This window comes from Choloepus didactylus, chromosome 2, assembly GCF_015220235.1.
Source record: "Choloepus didactylus isolate mChoDid1 chromosome 2, mChoDid1.pri, whole genome shotgun sequence".
Lineage (NCBI taxonomy): Eukaryota > Metazoa > Chordata > Mammalia > Pilosa > Megalonychidae > Choloepus > Choloepus didactylus.
In genome coordinates this window covers 132709353-132731165 of record NC_051308.1, presented here as the reverse complement: position 1 = coordinate 132731165, position 21813 = coordinate 132709353, and the positions used below count along the sequence as shown (strand labels likewise).

The following is a 21813-nucleotide window of genomic DNA, read 5'->3' as shown; positions in this document are numbered from 1 at the left end:
GGGAAAGAATCAAGAAGGAAAGAGTGATGACTAAAAACTCAAAGGATGGTGGTGGGGGGAGGAAGGAGGCAGAGGAGGTGAAGATCTGTGCACCCACTTCAGTTCCTGCTTTGGGAGGGAATTGTAAAGATGGGCAAGCAGCCCGCTTGGCTAATAGCGTGAGGGTCATGTCCTCATCACCAAGACTTCTCTTCCCCACTCTAATTTCTGTAACCCTCTGATTGAAATTTCTAAGTATTTCTACCTGTTTACTGGAATTAAAGAATATTCCACATTCATTCAAAAATGCAGATGGGGTTGCTTGATTTGTCTATTAAATCCTTCCTCTGATGTTTATTGTTCCAGGAATATATCAGAGCATGCTTGTCTTAATCTGAGACCCAAATTTTATTTCTTTGAAAACAGTATTAACTGGAGTGTCACCAACATCAATAAAAAAATAAAAAATAAAAAACTCTTAAATATCCCTAAAAGAGAACGAAATAAACTAAACTTTGTGGTGCATTTTACTTATTTGTTTTATTTTATTTTAGCCCTTATTTTACTGCCCTTGTACTTCCAAGCTTGAATTATGACTACATTTCTGAAAACATTTTAAGCAAATGAAAAAATATTCATCTCACTATGAAAATAAATATCCCAAAATACCTTCTGTGGTCACAACTCTGTATATAACCAGTAATGCTTGGTTTTTATAATTTATAATTTGACTTATAAAACTTGGAATTTTTCTATTTTTAAAAATGTTTTGAAAAGTGAGAACACGCCTTCCTCTTCAGTGCTACACATAAAGGACCTTCTTTGTCACCTTCTTTCCTGTAATGGTAACAGGCTGACCCTAACTCACTCTTCTAAACAATGGAACGATGGTTTGTGCAGAAAATCTAAGTCTGGCCCACAGCAGCCCAGTGATTTTCCAGGTCAGGGCAAAGGGAGAAAGCAAAGCTAAGAAGTTTTGTATTCCTCTCCCAAGTACCAAGAAGGGCACAGAGCTGGGAGAAGTCTGCCACCTAGTGGAAAATTGAAGCCACTTATGGTTACTTATAATGGAAGTTTGGTGCCAGGGTCTCATGGGGCATCAAGAAAGCCTTCTACAAACAGCACTCTGGTCATGGACCGTAGCTTCCATCTGAAACATGGTGAACTATCAGGGGAATAAGCAACAAAAACAACAACAAAAATTCAAACCTAAGACAGGAAACACTTCTTTCCTATAAATGAAAACTACACACTAGACCCTTATATGAAGTGCTTTTTCTTTAAATAAAGTAGTGCTGTGTAAAGTGCTAAGTGTTTTACTTAACAAATCCCTTCTCATTTCTATAGTGCTTCTCAGTGTATTCTCTGTGTCTTTTCCTATATGATATCGGAAACACAAGATGGGAAGTCTACATATACCCCACCACAAGTATTAAAGTTACATTTGTAAAATTGCTGTACAGAGAATATTTTATAGCTGTTCATATCCATGCAATGATCTATCTTAGTTTATGGCTGTCTTTCAAAAATTATAGGCATGTTCAAGCGAAGTTAAGGAAGGTTACGGTCAGCTAGAAGTAAGTATGTTCTCTTCCTTCAATTTCATTAGTTGCATTATTCCAATTTGCTGTGTTTTAAATAATTGTTTTTAATTTATATTAAAGTTGCACATGTGCAGGTCTATATTTGAAGGTGTCAGTCTCCTGCTCCACCCCTTCCCATCTCTATTCCCTAGAGGTAACTACTTGTACTTCCTTCAGTCACTTTTTTGGTATTTTCCTCCATAATCTCTAAATACGATGTATTTGCTGCTACTTCCAGATCAGTCAGAGATGGTGTCTTAGTTTCCTAGGGCTGCTGTAACAAAGTAGCATAAACTGAGTGGCTTAAAACAATACAAATTTATTGTCTCACAGCTCTGGGGGCTGGAAGTCTGTGATCAAGATGTCAGCGGGGCCAGCCTGCCTCTGAAGTCTGTAGGGGAGAATCTATTCCATGCCTCTCTCCTGATTTATGGTGGTGTCTTCCCAGCAATCCATGGTGTTCCCTGCCTCAATTGACACATGGTATTCTCCCCTCTGCCTGTGTCCAAATTTCCTCTTCTTACAAGGACGCCAGTCTTATTGGATTAAGGGCCCACACTACTCCAGTATGATGCCTTTTTAACTTGCCTAATTCCAGGTGTAATGACCCTATTTCCAAGGGCAGTCACCTTCTGAGTTACTGGGGATTAGAACTTCAACATCTCTTTTGGGGGCAACATAATTCAATCCATAACAGGTAGACTGCTTTAGTTTGGGTTCCCTCAGAAGGAGACCTGAGATAAGGACTCAAGGGTAGGCTGGGGAAGAGACAAGGAGAGGAAAGCGGTCAATTAAGGGGGCAACATCAAACCCGCCAGCTGTGGGCAGCCAGAGGCCCACCCCAGTGGGGAAATGGAAACCAATGTAAAACAGAGCTCAGGATCCCTGGGATGGTGCATGCTCCTGGGAAGAATAAATTCTCTAGCACCGCTGGCCTGTCACATGCGTAACAAAGGGAACTCCAGCTGCAAGAGAGATGCAGAGACACAGACATGCAGGTGCAATTGGATGCAGAGCCATTGTGTGCAGCCTTGGGCCTGGCTGAAGGCACCTATCGCAGCCATCTCATCTGTGGAGTTACTTGCACACACTCCCTCCTCTTCCTATTCTCCCAATACCACTATTTTTAGTCCTTCTGTTAAGAAAACTTTGCAACTATAAAGAAATATGAACCTCTTTATTTTTGTTCCATCCATGATAGGCAGTATCTTATCCTCTCTGATGAAGATTTTAGCATCCCTCACTTTCTTTTTGGTCCCTTCCCATCCCCCCTTCCACTTAACTTCTGATTACATCTGCTTTTCATTTACATTTTTCTATAGCTGTATTTAAGTCCTCAGTGTTCTGCCTACAATTTGATTCTAAAAGTGCATTGATGATGCCACTGCAAAGTACTTTTCCCTGCAGAGCTAATTTTCACTCTAATGACATTTCTTTTGTATTGGAGCTTTTTCATTTTTACCTGAAGTTTCTAATGGCCTTATCATTTTCTTGCACTTTTTGCCTGTATTTCATATTGTCATTTTTTCCTAATCTCTTCACTCATCAGGGATCAGGAGATCTACTAAGCCCCCCGTTCCCGGTAGACTGTCTCACAGCTCCCACCTGCATAATCCCCCAAGTTGGAGTCCTTTCTCTCTGCATCGTCCTCTGGCATCCTGGGACCTCTTGACACTGCTTTCCCAGGTTGGATCTGCTATTGCCTGGATCCTGTTCCACTCTGCCTCTTGGTTTGTTTGCCCCCATGTTTTGCTTGAATATACCCTAAGAAACAACATGTAGAGAGCATAAGTTTCCTGAGTCCTTTCATGTTTGGAAATTAATCTTCCTTATCTTTAGCTTAGTACACAGTGTGCTTGCTGTTAATTCTAGACTGAAAATTGTGTTCCCACAGAACTTTCAAGGCATTGCTTCATTGTTTTCTACTTTCTAGTGATACTGTTGCAAAATCTGACATTTTGATCCTACTCCTTCATAGTCCGTCTGGGTTTCCCCCTCTACCTGAGAAGTTTTTGAAGTCTTCTCTCTTTATCCTTAGTGTTTTGAAATTCCCCATGGTGGACCCAGCTGTGTGTGCCTTTCTGTATTTAAGGTGCTGGGCAGCAGTTGCCAAAAGTTCTCCCAAAGCAGAGAAGGAGCAGGAGAAACACCCTGGCTTCTTTCTTCTTTCATCCCTCCAGGCTCTTGCCAATGCCTCCCACTGGCCAGACCCAGCAGAAAGCCAGCAGATCCCGGGGCCTGGGAAACACAGCTGAGCAGTCGCCACTGCCCACTCCCCCACCCCCAACACAGAGCAGAGCTAGGAAGGGCGAGGGATGGGTCTGAGGGCAACGAGGCCTAGGATCAGTGCAATTAAGAGTAGGATGTCACATGTGATATACTCTCATTTTTTAATTGTTTAGAGGTTATAAAAGTAAAACATACTTGTTGTAGAAATTCAAAGAATACGTAGTTCTATATTAAAAAGTGAAAGTCCTCATCCTCACCCACCCATAACTACTCTCTGCCCTCATGTGTATCTTTAGAGAGTCCTGTCTATGTATTTGCAATCTTTATAGTATAAACGTATGTTGAATGACCGTACACAATGTGTTCATGTTCATTCCCTTGGCCCAGTTCTATTGGGCTGCTTAAGTTGCAAAGTTTCCTTTGTTTTCCTTGAGTTGGTTAGGAAGCACACATTATTTCCAGTCTTCTGGTTTCAACTCAAAATTTCAATGAAATATTCTATACAAAAATATGTATATATAAATATATAAATACATACATATAAATATTGTCTCCACTATCCAGCCTAAGATATTGGGCATCCCGTTACTGTTGAAGTCCCCAAAGTGCCCCCTAAATCATAACCTCCTCCCACCCAACAGTAACCACTATATGAATTTTGCTTTATAAAAATTATATTTTAAGTTATATATGATTGTAAACACTATATTGGTAACTATTGTGTGTGTTTTTAACTTTATATGAGAAGTAGCATACATATGTCTTCTGCAACTTATACTTTTCATTAAATATTTTGGGTTTTTTAGATTCATACACATCAGGTTTTCATGAAACTATAAAACATTACTTAGAGAAATTAAATAAATTACTAAATGAAGAGATGAGCCATCTTCATGGGCATAGTATATCATTTCTCCCCAAATTACTATATAGATTCAATATAATCTCAGTCGAAATTCCAGCAGGCCTTCTTATGGACACTGAGAAGCTGATTCTAAAGTTCATATGGAAATGCAAAAGACTTACAATATCCAAAACAACTTTGAAAAAGAAGAACAAAGTTGGATATTTTGCAGTATTTGAATTCAAGATGTATAAAGCTATAGTAATCAAGATAGTATATTACTGATGTAAAAATAGACAAACAGAAAAGTCCAGAAATAGACCTATACATACATGGATAACTGTCTTTCCACAAAGATGTAAAAGCAATTCAGTAAAGAGTCTTTCCAACAAATGGCACAGCAATTGAATACCCATATGCAAAAGTTTGTTTTTCAGCTCATACCTTGTACCATATATAAAAATTAACTCAAAATAGACCATAGACCGAAACATAAAATATAAAACTACAAAACTTCTAGAAGAAAATATAAGGGGAAATCTCTGTGGATTAAGTTTAAGCAGATTTCTTAGATACAATACCATGACCCAAAAAAAGAACAATTGGATACATTAGGGTACATCAAAATTAAAAACTTCTACCCTTCAAAAGACACTGTTAAGAGAATGAAAAGACAGCCATAGACTGGGAGAAGATACTTTCAAAGGATATAACTGATAAAGGACTTGTATCCAGAATATAAAAAGCACTCTCATTACTCAATTTAAAAATGAGCAAAAGATCTGAAAAGACACTTCACTGAAGACGATATATTAATGGCAAAGAAGCACATGAAAAGATGTTCAACATCATTAATCATTAGGGAAATGTAAATTAAAACCACAAGATCCTAATACACCTATTAGAATGGCTAAAATTAAAAAGAATGATGATACCAAGTGTTGACAAGGACATGGACCAACTGGAACTCTCATACACCACTGATGGGACTGTAAAATGGTACCACCGCTTTGGAAAACAGTTTGGTAATTTATTAAAAACTTCTTAAATATACACATATCAAATGATGCAGCCATTCCACTCCTAGGTATTTATCCAATTGAAATAAAAGTACATGCCCACACAAAGCTTGTACATGAAAGTTCATAACAACCTTATTTATAATAGCCAAAAACTAGAAATAGGCCAGTGGTCCATCAACAGGTGAACAGATAAACACACATTGGAATACTACTCAGCAATAAAAAGGAATGAACTACTGATTCATGCAACAACATAGGTGAATCTCAAAGCAATTATGTTGACTGAAAGAAATCAGATATTTTTATAAAATTCTAGGAAACGCTAACTAATCTATAGTGCCACAAAGCAGATCAGTGGTTGCTTATAAAAGAGGAAGTGGGGAGAGACAAGAGGAAGGGATTATAAAGGAAAGTTTTAGGAGTAATGGTATGTTTGTTATCTTGATTGTGTTTATTGGTATATACAATACATCAAAACATATCTAATTATATACTTTAAATATGCATGTTACACATACATCAATATAGCTGTTCTAAAATATTATTTACAGAGACTCAACTCTAAGGAGTACAGTCTGCTTGGGAACTTACAATGTCTAAATGTGATCCTTATAAATATTAATTTACTATTGTTCTTCCAAAGAATTTTATTAAATCTTTACGTTCCCCTTTAATATGCATCACTTTGTAAATATGATATGTCCAGTTGGCATGATCTATGTGATTTGCTGGCTCACTTCAGAAGTCCTAGAGAGTCTATGAAACTACATGGCTTTGCAAAAAATGGAAATATGCACAGCAGTGGATGAACCATCTGACAGCGAGAAAAGCCAATACAGTTCCAACATTAGCCTGACAATTATTTATGCCCATTTAATTCACCCAAAGAAAGCTGTCCATATCCCTGTGAGGCCACAATCAACAAGGGTACAGAGACCCACAATTAGAGATGCCGTTCTATTGCCTGAAGAAAAACGACACCCCTAAGAAGCAGCATATGGTATTTGGATTAAAATTTATGTGGGTCAAGAGTATAAACTTTGAACTCAACAAACTGAGGTGAACTTGGTCCTACCTCAGTTTCTAGATTGTCTTAACCTGGATCAACTGAAATATCATCTGAGACTATCTTAACTTGCACTGTATGAAAAGCTAATACAAGATAGGCCACGGTATTGAAAATTAAATTAAAAACTGGGCAACTATTACACAAACTAGCAACCGCTTTATACTTTTGAATGGTGGCCACTGGCCTGCTGTAGGGAAAGCACCCATGAACAGCAGCCTTAAAGCCTTGCTGTTGCAGGGCTGGGTGTCGTTATTTTACGGGCCCCATGCTGTTGCCACGCCAGGTGGAAACCAGCACTACTCTTTCATTTTGATTTGGACAATGGGCCAAATATAAGGATAGACTTAAAGAGTTTGAAAGTCCTCTGCTCCCAGTCAGTAAGACAAAAGGAAGAGCATGGCAAAAGCCCTGGGAAGATCCAGTACTCTCAGGCTGAGGCTCTTGGCCATTTGTGATGTGATGAACCATCCAAGTGCGAAGGGCTGAGCTTGATTGTTAATAGTGTCTGAAGGCCTGTTTTTTTTTTTTTTTCCAAAGAGATTATTTATACAAGCTCAACAGGAAGGCACGAAATAATCTGCAAGATTCATGAATCTCCATTGCTCTCTCTAAGAAATTATGCATGCTTGTGAATTTGTATGTCTGTATTAGTGAATAGATGACCATATTTATAGTCCTCAGTGCTCCAACTGAGAAAAGGTAAAATTGGATGACATCATGAGCAACTCTCTTAGTGACAAATGAGGGTGTCAGTTCACCCTTCACTTTAAAGGCATGCCCACAGAGCTGAACCCACCTCTCCTGGTCCTTCTTCCTGTCCCTCCTGAGCAAAGGAACTGCCCTGTTAGAATTCTGTTAAGGGGGGAAAGTAACTCACCAGCTTAGGGTTGAAAAATCACTCTGGATAACCATCTGGTCCTTTATTTAAAGTACCATGAATAAAAATAGAAAGGACATTGCTGAATAACCCTCTTGAAAAATGTTTGTCTCTTGATGTTCTGAACCTTTTTCCTCATTGTCTTATAAAAATAGTAAGAAGGAGGGGCAAGATGGCAGCATAGAGAGGAGTGGAATTTAGTAAGTCCCCTGGAGCAACTAATAAACAACCAGGAACAACTAGTAAATAATCTGGAACAACTGCTGGGGAACAATCGTGACTGTCCACACATCGTACATCAACCTGGATTGGGTGAAATGGCTCAGATTGCAGCATAGAATCTGTAAGTAAAAGCTGTGGAACAGCACCAGGAGCCCCCTCCCCCCACAGCAGGCTGAGCTACAAGTCCTCACTGTAGGAGAAAGCAGCAGTCCCAGAGCAAGCGAATATAGCTCAGCCCACCTCCAACTGGGGTTTTAATTAACAAATGTGAATGGCTGATTACAAACTACAAGCAGAGACAAACCCCTAACAAGCAGACAGAGGCTTTTAGAGATGACTGACCTTAAAGAGCTGGAAAGACAGGTGCTCTCTTTGACTGATGGGTGAAACTGGGGGGCCATGGACTGACTCTGAAAGGGAGCTTTCTTTCCCTTTTTCTCTCTCTCTCAACCTAAGTGGCTCAGTGGAGAGATCCTCAGCCATTTTCAGTTTGCAGTTCTCTGACCCAGACAGGGGTGGAGGTAACAGAGTCAGAGAGACAAAGGAGTAATTCAAATGCAGACGATAACTCCCTAGAGGGTGTATCTTCCCTAAGAGGAAGGAGGTGAGGCTCAGCTCTAGTGCTGGCCTTCCCTTCAGAATTCAGACCCCAGAGCCAGGGGGGAAACAGCCAAAACAGAAACTAAAGGGGCCACACCTGCTTGGCAGATTAGGAAAGGCACAGTGTGGCTAGAGGCCTCACAGGAAAGTCTTTCATTCTTCTAAGATACACCCTCAGGGAAACTTGAAACTGAATATAACCCCGTTCTGAGATGTGAACCTGTTCTGGTCCGGGAAAATCTGACTGGGGTAACCAGATGGCTAGACAACAGAAAATTACAAATTACAATAGAAAAAACAAAGATACAGCCCATTCAAAGGAACAAACTTACAACTCAATTAAGATACAGTTGAGATATTGTTTCACTTTAATGGAACAATCAATTAAAGATTTTCAAAGAAATATGCTAAATCAACTCAAAAACCAAATCAATGAATTCAGGGAAGATATGGCAAAAGAGAAGAAGGATATAAAGGAAACACTGGGTGAACATAAGGTAGAAATTGAAAGTTTGAAAAAACAACTGGCAGAATCTATGGAAATGAAAAGCATAACACAAGAGATGAAAATCACAATGGAGACATACAACAGCAGATCTCAAGAGGCAGAAGAAAACACTCAGGAACTGGAGAACAAGACACCTGAAGTCCTACACACAAAAGAACAGATAGGGAAAAGAATGGAAAAATATGAGCAATCCATTCAGGGAATTGAATGACAACATGAAACGCATGAATGTACATGTCATCGTTGTCCCAGAAGGAGAAGAGAAAGGAAAAAGAGCAGAAGCAATGATAGAGGAAATAATCAATGAAAATTTCCATCTCTTATGAAAGACATAAAATTACAGATCCAAGAAGCGCAGCATACCCCAAACAGAATAGATCTGAATAGACCTATGCAAAGACACTTAGTAATCAGATTATTGAACATCAAAGACAGAGAGAATCCTGAATACAGCAAGAGAAAAGCAATCCATCACATATAAAGGAAGCTTGATAAGGCAATGTGTGGATTTCTCAGTAGAAACCATGGAGGCAAGAAGGAAGTGGTGTGATATATTTAAAATATTGAAAGAGAAAAAACCACCAACCAAGAATCCTATATCCGGCACAACTGTCCTTCAAATATGAGGAAGAGTTTAAAATATTATCTGACAAACAGACAATGAGGGAGTTTGTGAACAAGATACCTGCGCTACAGGGAATACTAAAGGGAGCACTACAGACAGTTTGGAAAAGACAGGAGTGAGAGGTTTGGAACACTATTTTGGGTGATGGTAGCACAACAATGTAAGTACACTGAACAAAGATGACTGTGTGCATGGTTGAAAGAGGAAGGTCAGGAGCATGTGGGACACCAGAAGGAAAGAGGAAAGATAAAGACTGAGACTGCATACAATGAGACCTAGAGTGCTCAACAATTGTGATAAAATGTACAAATATGTTTTTACATGAGGGAGAACAAATGAATGTCAACCTTGCAAGGTGTTAAAAAATGGGGTGGTATTGGGGAAAAAATAAAATCACTGCAAACCAGACGCTATAGTAAACAGAAACATTGTATTATGCTTCCTTTAGTGTAACAAAGGCAATATACCAAAGCTAAATGCCTCTAAGAGGGGGACATAAGGGAGTGGTATGGGACTCTTGGCATTGGTGATATTGTCTGACTCTTCTACTGTACTTTAATTCTATCTTTCCTTTTGTTGCTCTTTAGCTGTCTTTTTTCTTTCTTTCTTTTTCTTTTTCTTTTGTCTCTCTGCCTTCTTTGACTCTTCCTCCTTTGTGGAAGAAGTGGAGATGTCCTTATATCGATAGTAGTGATGGTGGTGAATGCATAAATACATGATTATACAGGGAACCATCAATTGTTTACTTAGGACTGAATGTATGGTGAGTGAACAAAAGCGTCTTAAAAAAAATGAGTTGATGAAGAAATCTTGAGGGCACTACATTGAGTGAAATAAGTCAGACACATAAGGACATAATATTGTATGGTCTCACTGATATCAGAACTAATTAGAAAATGTAAACTCATAGACATGAAATATAAGTTACCATGATATAGAACGAGGCTAAAGAATGGGGAGTGGTTGCTTATTATGAGCAGAATGTTTAACTAGGTTGAACTTAAGTGTTTGGAAATTGGACAGAGGTGACGGTAGCATGCTATTGTGAGAATAACTAACAGTGCTGAATGGTGTGTGAATGTGGTGGAAAAGGGAAGCTTAGAGTCATGTATGTCACCAGAAGGAAAGTTGGAGGTTAAAAGATGGGAATGTATAAAACAGTGAATCTTGTGGTGGACAATGTCCATGATTAACTGTACAAATATTAGAAATCTCTTTCATGAACTAGAACAAATGTATGACACTATAACTAGAAGTTAATAGAGAGGTATACAGGGAAAAAATATACCTATCACAAACTATGTACTACAGTTAGTAGTATTTTAACATTCTTTCATCAACAGTAACACATGTACTATACCAATACTATGAGTCAATAATGGAGGGGGTGGTGGTTAGGAGTATGGGAAGATTTGAGTTTTCTTTTTTGTCTTTATTTCTTTTCTGAAGTAATGAAAATGTTCTAAAAATTGAAAAAAAATTAATTGTGGTGATGGATGCATAGCTGTATGATGGTACTGTGGGCAACTGATTGTGCACTTTGGACCTTTGGATGATTGTATGGTGGTGAACAATCTCAATAAGATTTTTTTTTAAATGGAGACAGTCCAAAAGTTAAAAATTAATAATAATAATAATAAGAGAATTATTAGGGCTTGGCAAAGAGAAGAGAGTTTTCCACTCACTGGTCAGAGTTCACTAAAACAGTAGTCACAAGTTTTTACTAGTCAAAGAAAACAAAAATGTAAAATAGTAAAATTTTCAAACTACAGAAAAATCCTTTATCTACTTCTTTTTCCTCCTCTCAATATAATTTTATCACCTTATGGAAGATTTCTCCATATCTCTCAAGAGAGGAAATCTTTACAAAGAGTAAAGTGGGATAGGAACAAAACCAAAGGAAGGGCAAAGATCAAATGAATGGAGTTTAAAATTTCTTCCTCTCCTTACCTTTACTTTTCTTTCAAATTCTTCTCCTGCAAGAATGTCAAGCACCTAGTCGGTTAATTTTACCTATATATCAACACCTGTACCTTAAGTGTTCAAAAACAAAACAAAGAGAGAAGAGTGTTAGACTCAAATTATCTTATTTTGTCCACATTACAACTAATTTTGTCCTCTCCCCTCTAGCTTACCTCCTCTCCAAGCTCTTGAAAATGTGTCAGCTTTCAATTTGTTGTTAACTCTTCAATTGGATAAATGTGCTTATTGAACTGCCTGGTCACCATAGTACATTCACAGGAGTTAGAGCTGTCACCCAAATTAAAACAAACAGAACCCACTGGTCTACAGCACAATAAAGCTTACTCCTAAGACAGAGAACCAAGAGCCAGAAAGCAGTTTGATAGCCTATAGCAAAATAACTTAGAAAAATACTAATTTGTATTTATTCTCCCAGTATTTTCCCTTTCATCTCATTTCAGACCAGGAGCCAGGCCTTTAGCATTTCCTTCCCTCATCAACTTTAAAAGTGAAAAAGAGTCATTTTCTATCAAGGGCTCTTCTGTCTTTTGCAAACATAAGCCACCTGCAGAAAGTTGCCAGGGGATTGAAATGGAAGAGGAGAGGGGTGCCTCCAAGAGCAAAGAGAAAAGGGGCAGAGGTTAAGATGTAGATAAAGGTTAGAGGGTCCTAAGGTTAATAGAGACTCACATTCAACTCCTTGGCAGAACCTCTGCAGAATGGAAAGGGCAGCTCCCAGGCACAGATGCTCCTGACTTTCTGATTATTTCCATGCCGAAGCAAAACATAGGTCCTGAAACCAAGGGACCAAGCAGGCTGGAACCAAGGGCCTCCAGAAGGTAACTGGTACGGACCATAACAGGTGTCCAGTCCTGAGGAGCCCAGACCCCAAAGTCATTGACAGAATGACTGTGTGGTATAGGGGTTTCCAATTGGATTTAAGTTGATTTTGCACATGCCAGTTGATGCACTAAGATTCATATGGGGACCTCCTGTGGAGACCTCCTGCAGAATGGCTGAGACTGGCTGAGCCATGTGTATCTGCAGTGGACACAGATACAGGTGCTGGAATTTAGGCTAATTCATCCCAAGTTCATGGCTATGACTCTGTTACAGAACATGTGTAAAGCAGTGAGTGCAACCCCTCCAAAGGCATGGCTAGTCAGTTTGCATTTGAAAGAGTAACTTTAGAAAGTTTTAAAATCCCTGGTCAGATAGGAGGTAGTCAGAGAAGAAAGTGAGGATAAACACAGCCTTGTTAGTTTGCTAAGTTTAGATTTCTCTGAAATTCTAAGGAAAATATCTAGAAAGAAAAAGAAATGGGTGATTCTAAGGAAAATATCTAGAAAGAAAAAGAAATGGGTGATTTTTAAGGTCTCTTAGTTAATTTCTTCCTTTAAAATGAAAATTTTCCCTGGAGCAGTAGGCACAAGATAGCCAGTGACATACTCCCAGGGGAACGGGCCCACAAGTTAGGACAGCAGCAGGAAAACTTCTGCCTGTAACAAAAATGATCACCAGAAACTGTGGGTGTTTTCCAGAGACATGTGCAATAATGACACTCCTACCCTGTGCCAGTTTGGATATATTATGCCCCCCCAAAAGCCATATTCTTTAATGCAATCTTGTGGGGGCAGATTTATTAAACTTTTTGATTGGGGTGTGACCTTTTGATTGAATGTTTCCATGGAGATTTGACTCTGCCCATACAGGGTAGGTCTTGATTAGTTTACTGGAGTGCTTTAAAGGGAACTTGCACAGAAAGCAGGGAAATGAAAAACACCCCAGGATATGCTAAGGCAAGACCCAGATGCTTGATGACGCTTTGAGATGCTAGCCCAGAGTTTGCTCTGGAAAAGCTAAGAAGACAAAATTTCCCAAGAGCAGCTGAGAAAGTCTTTTGGAGAGAAGCTAAGAGCTGACACTGATGCTGACACTTGGAGACGTTTGGCGATGCTAGCCCAGAGACATTTTGGAGAAAGCCGCTTTGAAACCAGAACCCTGGAGCAAAGGATCAGCAGACGCCAACCATGTGCCTTCCCAGCCAACAGACATTTTTCCAGACAGTGAAGGTATCCTGTTGTTGATGCCTTAGTTGGGATGCTTCTATGGCTGTAGAACTGTAAGTCTGTAGCCAAATAAATCCCTTTTATTAAAGCCAATCCATTTCTGGTATTTTGCATAAGGGCAGTATTAGCAAACCGGAACACACCCCCAAAGGAGAGACATTTGAACCTTGGTTAGGGAACAGTACCACGATACCACCACTCCTGTCTCCCTCTGCTCCCTCGGAGCTCCTCTGGCCTCGTGGCTACTGTCTTCCCCCTGGCTGGCTCGGCTCCAGCCACACCAGCCTCCCTGGTATTCCTCCAGCCCACGGCCTTGGCACTGCCTTCGCTCTGCCTGGAATTCTTGTTCCCAGACATTGTGTGGCCAGTTCCTTCACCTCCTTCAGGTCCTTGTTCAAATAGCAAATTTCCAGCCAGGCCTTCTCTGGCTACTCTTATTTACAATTGCAACCCCCGCCCCTACACTGCTCACCATCTGACATCTTACGTATTTCACTTATTTTTTTGTCTCTCTCCCCCCAAGATCATCTCCATGAGGAAAGATATTGTATCTTTTGTTCAATGCTGTATCCTTAGCCCTTAATAAGCCTAATAAATACTCATTCAGAAATGTCTTGCAACACTTTTTAGGTTCTAATGAATTGGAATAGCTAGCAGTAAATACCTGAAACTATCAAACTACAACCCAGAACCCATGAATCTTGAAGACGATTGTATAAAAATGTAGCTTATGAGGGGTGACAATGTGACTGGGAAAGCCATATGGATCACACTCCCCTTTGTCCAGTGTATGGATGATGGATGAGCAGAAAAATGGGGGCCAAAAAAAAAAAAAAGTCACCAGTGTTCTTTTTTACTTTGTTCTTTTTCACTTTAATTTTTATTCTTATTATTTTTGTGTGTGTGGTAATGAAAAGGTTCAAAAATTAATTTTGGTGATGAACACACAACTATGTAATAGTACTGTGAACAATTGAATGTACACTTTGTATGACTGCACAGTGAATATATCTCAATAAAAATGAATTTAAAAAAAAAAGTGTCTCAGAGGCGCTTAGTAAGTTACTCGCTGAAAGAACGAATGAGTGAGTGAATGCTGATGGAATGAATGCCCAACTGGCCAGGTTTGGAGACGTTTGCCTGCTCAACAATGCTGCAATGTTTGAAGCCAAGAAGCTGAGTACAAGGCTTTGGGGTCCACTGAAGACCAGAGAATCCATATATCTGATAAACCTCTGAAATACTCACCAGAAGGCTTGGACAGGTGTCTTCATTTCCATTGCAGTCAGAGAGGAGCACCAGGCCCAGGCAGTTTTGACTTCAGCACAGCTCTATCTGTCCTGCGAGGCGGAAGGTGGGCAGATGGAATATAGTGGGACGTGCTGTCGCCGAGATCAGCCTGAGTTTGCTCCCCTCCACACTTCTCCCAAAGAGGGAAGACGGCAAAAAAGAGAGAGGCCGGGTTTCTGTTTGTTGCCCTCCACAAATATTGTCACTCCTTTGGCACTCTTCTCAAAATAAGAAATTCCAGGAGAACAGAAATGTTGCAAAAAAAACATGACACGCCTCTATCTAAATGGCCTGATGAAAAGCTCAAGAACAAAACAGTGTAAAACATGATCCCTGCTTGCATGAAGCTTATTACCTGGGGAAACAAGACTAAAAAGGCATGAAACAAATCTGGCAGCATTTTCTAACAAAAGGCCCCTGTGAGCACAGGAGGGCTGGTGTGTTATTCCTGGAGTCAGGGTGGTGTTTGAGCTGGAATGCAGAACTTCTTTGCAGTCCCATTTATTTTATTTAAATAAGATCAAATTTTATACTTACTCTGTAAATCAGCATGTATCATAAATTTTTAAAACTTACCCACTAAAATTACTTAGTTTTTGTTTCCCACATCTTAAACTGATATTCCATCAAGAATAATCCTGTGTCTCTGTATTCTCCTTGATGCTGTGAGCCACCAGAGTTGTAATTAGTAATTAGTAAATGTGGAATCTGGATATCACAAAAACATCATCTTATGCCAAAATGTGTGATACAGACAATAACTACTGTGGCTACTTAGTAAGGGCCAACATATTTGTAAAGATTCAATAAAGCCAGATGTGAAAAGCATTGTTCAAACCGTTGCCAGTGGTGTAAGTTGTATGGTACCAACATTTTGTGCTTTAGTTATAGTTAAAAAAACAAAAACAAACAAAAACAGGAAATAAGTTGTTTTAAAAAGAAAGTATTTTTTAATGCAAATGAAGAGTACATATGTGATAATGCCAGAGGGAAAATATCTTCAACGTTAAGCTTTCTGAAAGTAAACAGCATTTTTTTCAAAAGATACAAGGCACAGATAAATTACAGTCACACCTTATAACTTTTAATTAGTGAGCAATTTAAATTCATAATGAACAATGGATATTTTATTTTTTAGCAGCTTGAAATTCCAAAACATTTGCAAAATTATCTATTCACTCCTATTTTTGTAAAAAAAGAAACATAATCATGTACCTTATACTGGCATTTTATGTATTACTCAAAAGTACAAGCAACCCAGAAGATAAAGTTGAGTCCCATGCTTATCATGTGTTATAAAAAATATTGAGACATGTATCAGGAATAATGAGTACAGATTAAAGCTATACTTTAGAATATGTTTCCCAATCACAAGTCCAACTTTTCTCTTTGGTTCAGAAAACAGAAGAGGTAGGTTCAAAAAACAAGTAAATTTTGCTAGATTTTCATAAACATGCTGGTAATTTATAACAAATTATTAGAAATCAAACTAGCTTGAATTTTAGGAATTAAATTTTAAGTGATAAAGATACCTTCAACTAATAAATAGTTTCCTAAGTCCTAATCACACAAATTTCAGAAAAGGTAGTTGACTAAAAGGGCTTTAGTAAAATTAAAAATGCTATCAATATTATGAATCAAGTTTTCTACATCACATGTTCCAAAAACTTGGAATGACAAGAATATGAAAATATGTGTTTATAAGTTATGTCTCTCATTTAAATATAGGTATCTAATATACAAGATTAAGACATACTACCATAAATAGGCATGTTCTCTTAGGCCTTTGCTGTCCAAATTAAGAAAGATACACTCAAAGAAATTTAAAAGTAAGGAAAAATGAGAATGTCATTCACCCATGATCAATCCACTTCATGTAATTAAGAGAAATTTCAGATCACTCATATTATCCCAACAAACCTTCCTGATTAAAATGGACTCTGATTCAAGAAGTAGGAGACAAAGGACAAAAAGAAGATGCTCTTCAGAAGCTGATGTAAGCAAAAGGGTTTTGGTTCCTGTTGCTTTTCAAAGCAATCACAGAAATAAACAGTTTTTCAAATACATTTTCTTTGTGTTGACAATTTATCCTTAATATACTGGCATTTAATCAGTGTGCAAACCCAGGGACTGAATACTAGTGCAAGTAAAATGGAAATGTGCCCAATGAAATCAATATTATTTCATCTCTTCTCCTTACACAAAAATGACATGGAAGGACTAACGTATTTTCATGTCTTGAAATACTGCCCCTGATGATCATTTCTGTTCTGCTTAAGGAAAGATAAGGATATAAACTCTATACTTAATTAGGCTACTGTAAAGTACATTTTAATGCAATGATTTTCTATTAATGGTTCTATACGTGGAAATCTGTAAAATGTATAAAGAGATTTAAAATACATGAAAGAAATTCTAGTCTCAAGGTTTTTCGATTGTTTTATTTTTTAAGGAAAAGACATATAAGTACAAAGGAATTGGCATTACACTTAGACCAACCAAGATAAAGATTAATGATCTCCAATTCTACCACAAAAACAAATTTAGTTCAAGCAAGCACATTTTTAAGATTAGGATTCAGGGCAGAGATTTGTGGATAGGGCTAGTAAGAAAGGTAAATACAATTTGTGGCTTTAAAAAATTTCACGAACTTATAAAAAAACTATGATTTTAGACATTTCTGTATGTATAAAATTGAGCTGAAATGTATGAAGTGATCACTTATATGCTCTTCCCTTTTGTGGAAAAAGGAAATACAGCTTCCTCTGCCATGGGCTGGTTGCAATTCTAGGAGTAAGAGTCACTCAGAGATGGTTGAGAAAGTCAGTAATCATGCTAAAGCAAAAAATTCAACACGTCACTTCTGGGCTACTCCCAACGTTTGTTTCATATTTTCATAGACCACGTAACTGATGCCTACAGCAGGGAGCACCTTCATGAAGTTTGGGGTGATGCCCCTGTAAAGTCCTGTTAGTCCTTCTTTGGCAAGTATTCGTCGAAAGAGGCCAACCATGTTCAGCTGTGGAGCTCCTTCTACCATGGCTAGAAAATAAAACAAGAGGAACCAGAAGGATGGAACATTTAAGCATGTTTCATTTTTTACTCTTACTACAAACAGCTATGATCCAGAATGATATTCTAGAATACAACTAAATGATAAAATTTATTCCAAAGGGGACCAAGAGACTGCTCCTTTATATAATTCTCCTTATATAGCATCTAATAATGAGTGCCCTGACTAAAATAATAATTAGTTATTTTTGAGTGGTTACCATGTGCTAGGTGCTGTTAATTACTTTACATACCAAGAAGGTCTGTTGCAAGGTAAATACAATTATACCCATTTTTAAAATGAGGCATTGGAGGCTTAAACAGATGGAGAAACTTGTCCCAAACCACTTATCTAATAAGTGGCAGAGCAGGTTTAGGATGGTCTTTATGACTCCAAAGTGCAGGCACTTTCTACCACACAGCAATGTGTCCTCCTCCTCACTAACCAAGTGCTGATGAGAAAAGAGTTAATTCTTGGCGAGTGGGGAGATTATGGGGAAAGTGTTGATGAACTTTTGAAAAGTATTAGGGATGTGGGCCTGGAACATTATCTCAGGAGGCATGAAAGAGAAAGAAAGGAAAGCCAGCATTGCCATCACAACAAAGACAAGGGCAGAAACATGCATGTGCTAAGGGGACATGGGCAATGGTGGGATGTGGTTATTACACAGATGGCACAGAGAGGCTGCAGATGGACAAGGTAGGGGTGGGGAAATGGAAATGCAGCTGCAAGTAGAGTGAGGCCAGATGGTTAAAGGCTTTATATGCCCACTAAGAAGTCTGGAGTTTACTCTAAAGACTATGAAGAGTCATAAAGACTTCTGAACAGATGTACAATGATCAGACTTTTGGTTCAGAAAGGACAAGTCTCTCAGCAATGCAAGGGTCTGAGCTGGCGCTGGCAGACAGGTAGGGGAAGACCTGTTAGGCAAGTCTTGAATCAGACAGCCTGGGTTTGAACTCTGGCCATACCATTTACTAAATATATAACCTTGTGGAAGTTACTTAACCCCTCTCTGCCCCCGGTAACTCATCTGTAAAATGGGTATACTATTAGTCTCACTTTCAAAAGATGGTTATGATGGTTACGTGAGAGAACAAACAGCAAATATTTTGTCTATTACGTCCCACATTTTTCTCCAGCCACACAATGGTCTTTCAGCTCCTCAAACTTTCTGCTCTGTGCCTTCACATATGCCTTCCATCACACTGGAATGCTCCTTCTTCTGATACCTCAACTGCCTTTGCCCAGCTAACTCTCATTTGGTCTCAGTTTAAATGACAGCCTTCTGCAGCCCCCACATTAGGTTACAGCCCATTGCTCTGTGCTCCCCTAACAAAGGGAAAGGTGTTTAAGGCGGCTGCTTACTCATTGACGTCTGTCTGCTCCACTTCATGGAAGCAGCAACCACAGTTGATGAGTTGACTGCTCTAACCCAAGCATCTGGCAGTGTCAAGCACCCAACAGCACCTCAGGAGTATTTGTTAATCTATGACTGATTGCTTGATTGAGGGAAGAGCTGGCACGTGGAAGAGAGATTGGGGACAGACTGTAGATTGGGGTAAGCAGTACCCAGGGTGTACCATCTGAAGAAATGGCAGCAGGTGAGATTGGCCAGGGAAAGAGCAAAAAGAAAAGAAAGACACAGAATGCATGCCTTTAATAGAGTGGGTGGAGCAATAATAAGAAAAGAGAGTAATCACAGAGATGGCAGAATAACCAGGGGGATACAGTGTAACCAAAGCCAAGGGAACAGACTGTCATAGCAGGGAGGGATCACATTCAAAAGTTGTAGGGTTCAAACAGTTAAAAAAATAATAATACACAATTCCAACCACCCTTTACCAAGAATCTAACAAATACCAGGTGCTTTCCATACATAATTGGTAATTCTTACAACACTGCATGATTTCACTCCCATTTACAGATGAGAAAAGTGAAAACCCAAAGAGGTTTAGGGTGAGTATCTGAACCTAAATCCTTCTAGATACCAAAGCTTATACTCATTGCATTCTCAACACAGGTGGGAAAATGGTCTAATGTATAAAGTCCAGATATACATACAGTACATATGCAGTGTATCTATGGTATTTAAATTTAATGAAGACTGGGCAATTAGGAAAAAAATGTCTAAAAGGCTCTTTGGGGAGGTGATGGTCTTAAAACTACACTCTGCTGTTTCAGCAGAACTTAAAACTGAAACTAAGAAGTTCCAAAAGCACACTGCTAATGCAGTACTTTTCTTACAGAGTCATTCTTGAATCAAAAACTCACCTTGAGCCTGCATGCGAGTTCTCACCAAGGCCAAGGGGTAGCTGGCCAGCTGACCACAGGTGCTGGATAAGGCACCACATCCCAGCAAGACCACGACTCCAGGGTTCACAGTGTCTTTTGCAAAATTTTCTAGCCAATGGGACTTCAAGAGCTGCCAGGGAAACAGAAAAGAAGAAAAATAATGAGAATCTTTACAACTGCTTTCCCACGACTAGAACACTTTCACAGCTATCCTCAGCCTCATAAAAGACAGACCACATGTCTGCAAGACTGGGGCATTTCCAGAAGTGGCAGCACTATATGAGGCAGCAGTTCTGCGGAGAGGTGGCCAAGCCATTGGGGATTCAGAACATGAGGTATGCACTGCTTGCTCATTTTCTTCTAAACAAATGTGAAAATCAATAGCACCCCAAATGATGTAGAAGCTAAAGAACATTTCTTACAGTGATTATTAATAAATAATATGAAACTACAAAGAGTATCTCATTTTGTGCTTTACACATAAATTAGTTCATTTAGTCCTTACAAAAACTGATACCAATCTATTTATCCTGATTTTAGAAAAGATGAAATTTAGTCTCAGTGGAAGTTCTTTTCTTATTAGAGCAGTTGTAGGTTTACAGAAAAATCATGTAGAAAGTACATATAGTACATACAGAAAACTCCCATATACCTCCTTCTCACACAGAGTTTTCCTTATTACTAACATTTTACATTAGTTTGGAACTTTTGTTACCATTGATGAAACAATATCATTATAATTATGCTATTAACTTTAGCCCACTATTTATATTAGGGTTCACTCTTTGTGTTGTACAGTTCAATGGTTTAGCATGTATATGGTAACTAGTATACAACTTAAAATTTCCATTTTTATCCCTTTCAAATATACAATTTGGTGGTGTTAATTACATTCACAAAGTTGTAATCCATCATCCATTGCCAAAACTCTCCTATCAACCCAACAGAATCTCCATACCAATTAAACATGAATTCTCCATTCCCCTCTCCTACCCAGTTACTGGTAACCTGTATTCTAGTTTCTGACTTTAAGAGTTTGCATATTCTGCTTATGTGTATCATCCATGTTTAGCATGCATCAGAACTTCATACCTCTTTAAAGTCAAATAATATTCCACTGTATGTATATACCACATTTTGTTTTATCTTTGATGGACATGGGTTGCTTCCACCTTCTGGCAATTGTGCATAATGCTGCTATGAACATCCATGTGCAAATATCTGTTCAAGTCCCTGCTTTCAATTCTTTGGGGTCTATACTAAGAAATAGGATTGGGTCATATGGTAATTCTATTGTCAATTTTCTGAGGAATTGCCAAACTGTTTTCCATAGTGGCTGCACCATTTTATATTCCAAACAACAATGTAAGAGTGTTCCCATTTTTCCACATCCTCTCTAGCATTTTGTTTTCTGTTTTTTTAAAAAGCAGTTTTACTGAGATATATTCACATACCATACAATCCATCCAAAGCATACAATCGATGGCTTTTAGTAAAATCATAGAGTTAAACATTCATCACCACAATCAATTTTAGAACATTTTCATTACTCCAAAAAGAAAAACCATGTACCTCTTAGCAGTCACC

The 21813-nt window shown here is 38.6% G+C and overlaps 1 protein-coding gene across 3 annotated transcripts in view; it reads right to left on the bottom strand.

Moving 5' to 3' along the window:
- Positions 1-17300: 17300 nt before the first annotated feature.
- LOC119526937 (calcium-binding mitochondrial carrier protein SCaMC-1) overlaps positions 17301-21813 on the bottom strand; it is a 44984-nt gene continuing 40471 nt past the window's right edge. For all 3 annotated transcript variants that reach the window (XM_037826491.1, XM_037826492.1, XM_037826493.1), the window contains 2 exons: positions 20206-20356; positions 17301-17921 (listed from right to left, as the gene is read on the bottom strand). In XM_037826491.1, coding sequence (XP_037682419.1) covers positions 17737-17921; positions 20206-20356 — 336 coding nt within the window. In that variant the 3' untranslated portion in view covers positions 17301-17736. The remainder of the gene's footprint in view (positions 17922-20205; positions 20357-21813) is intronic.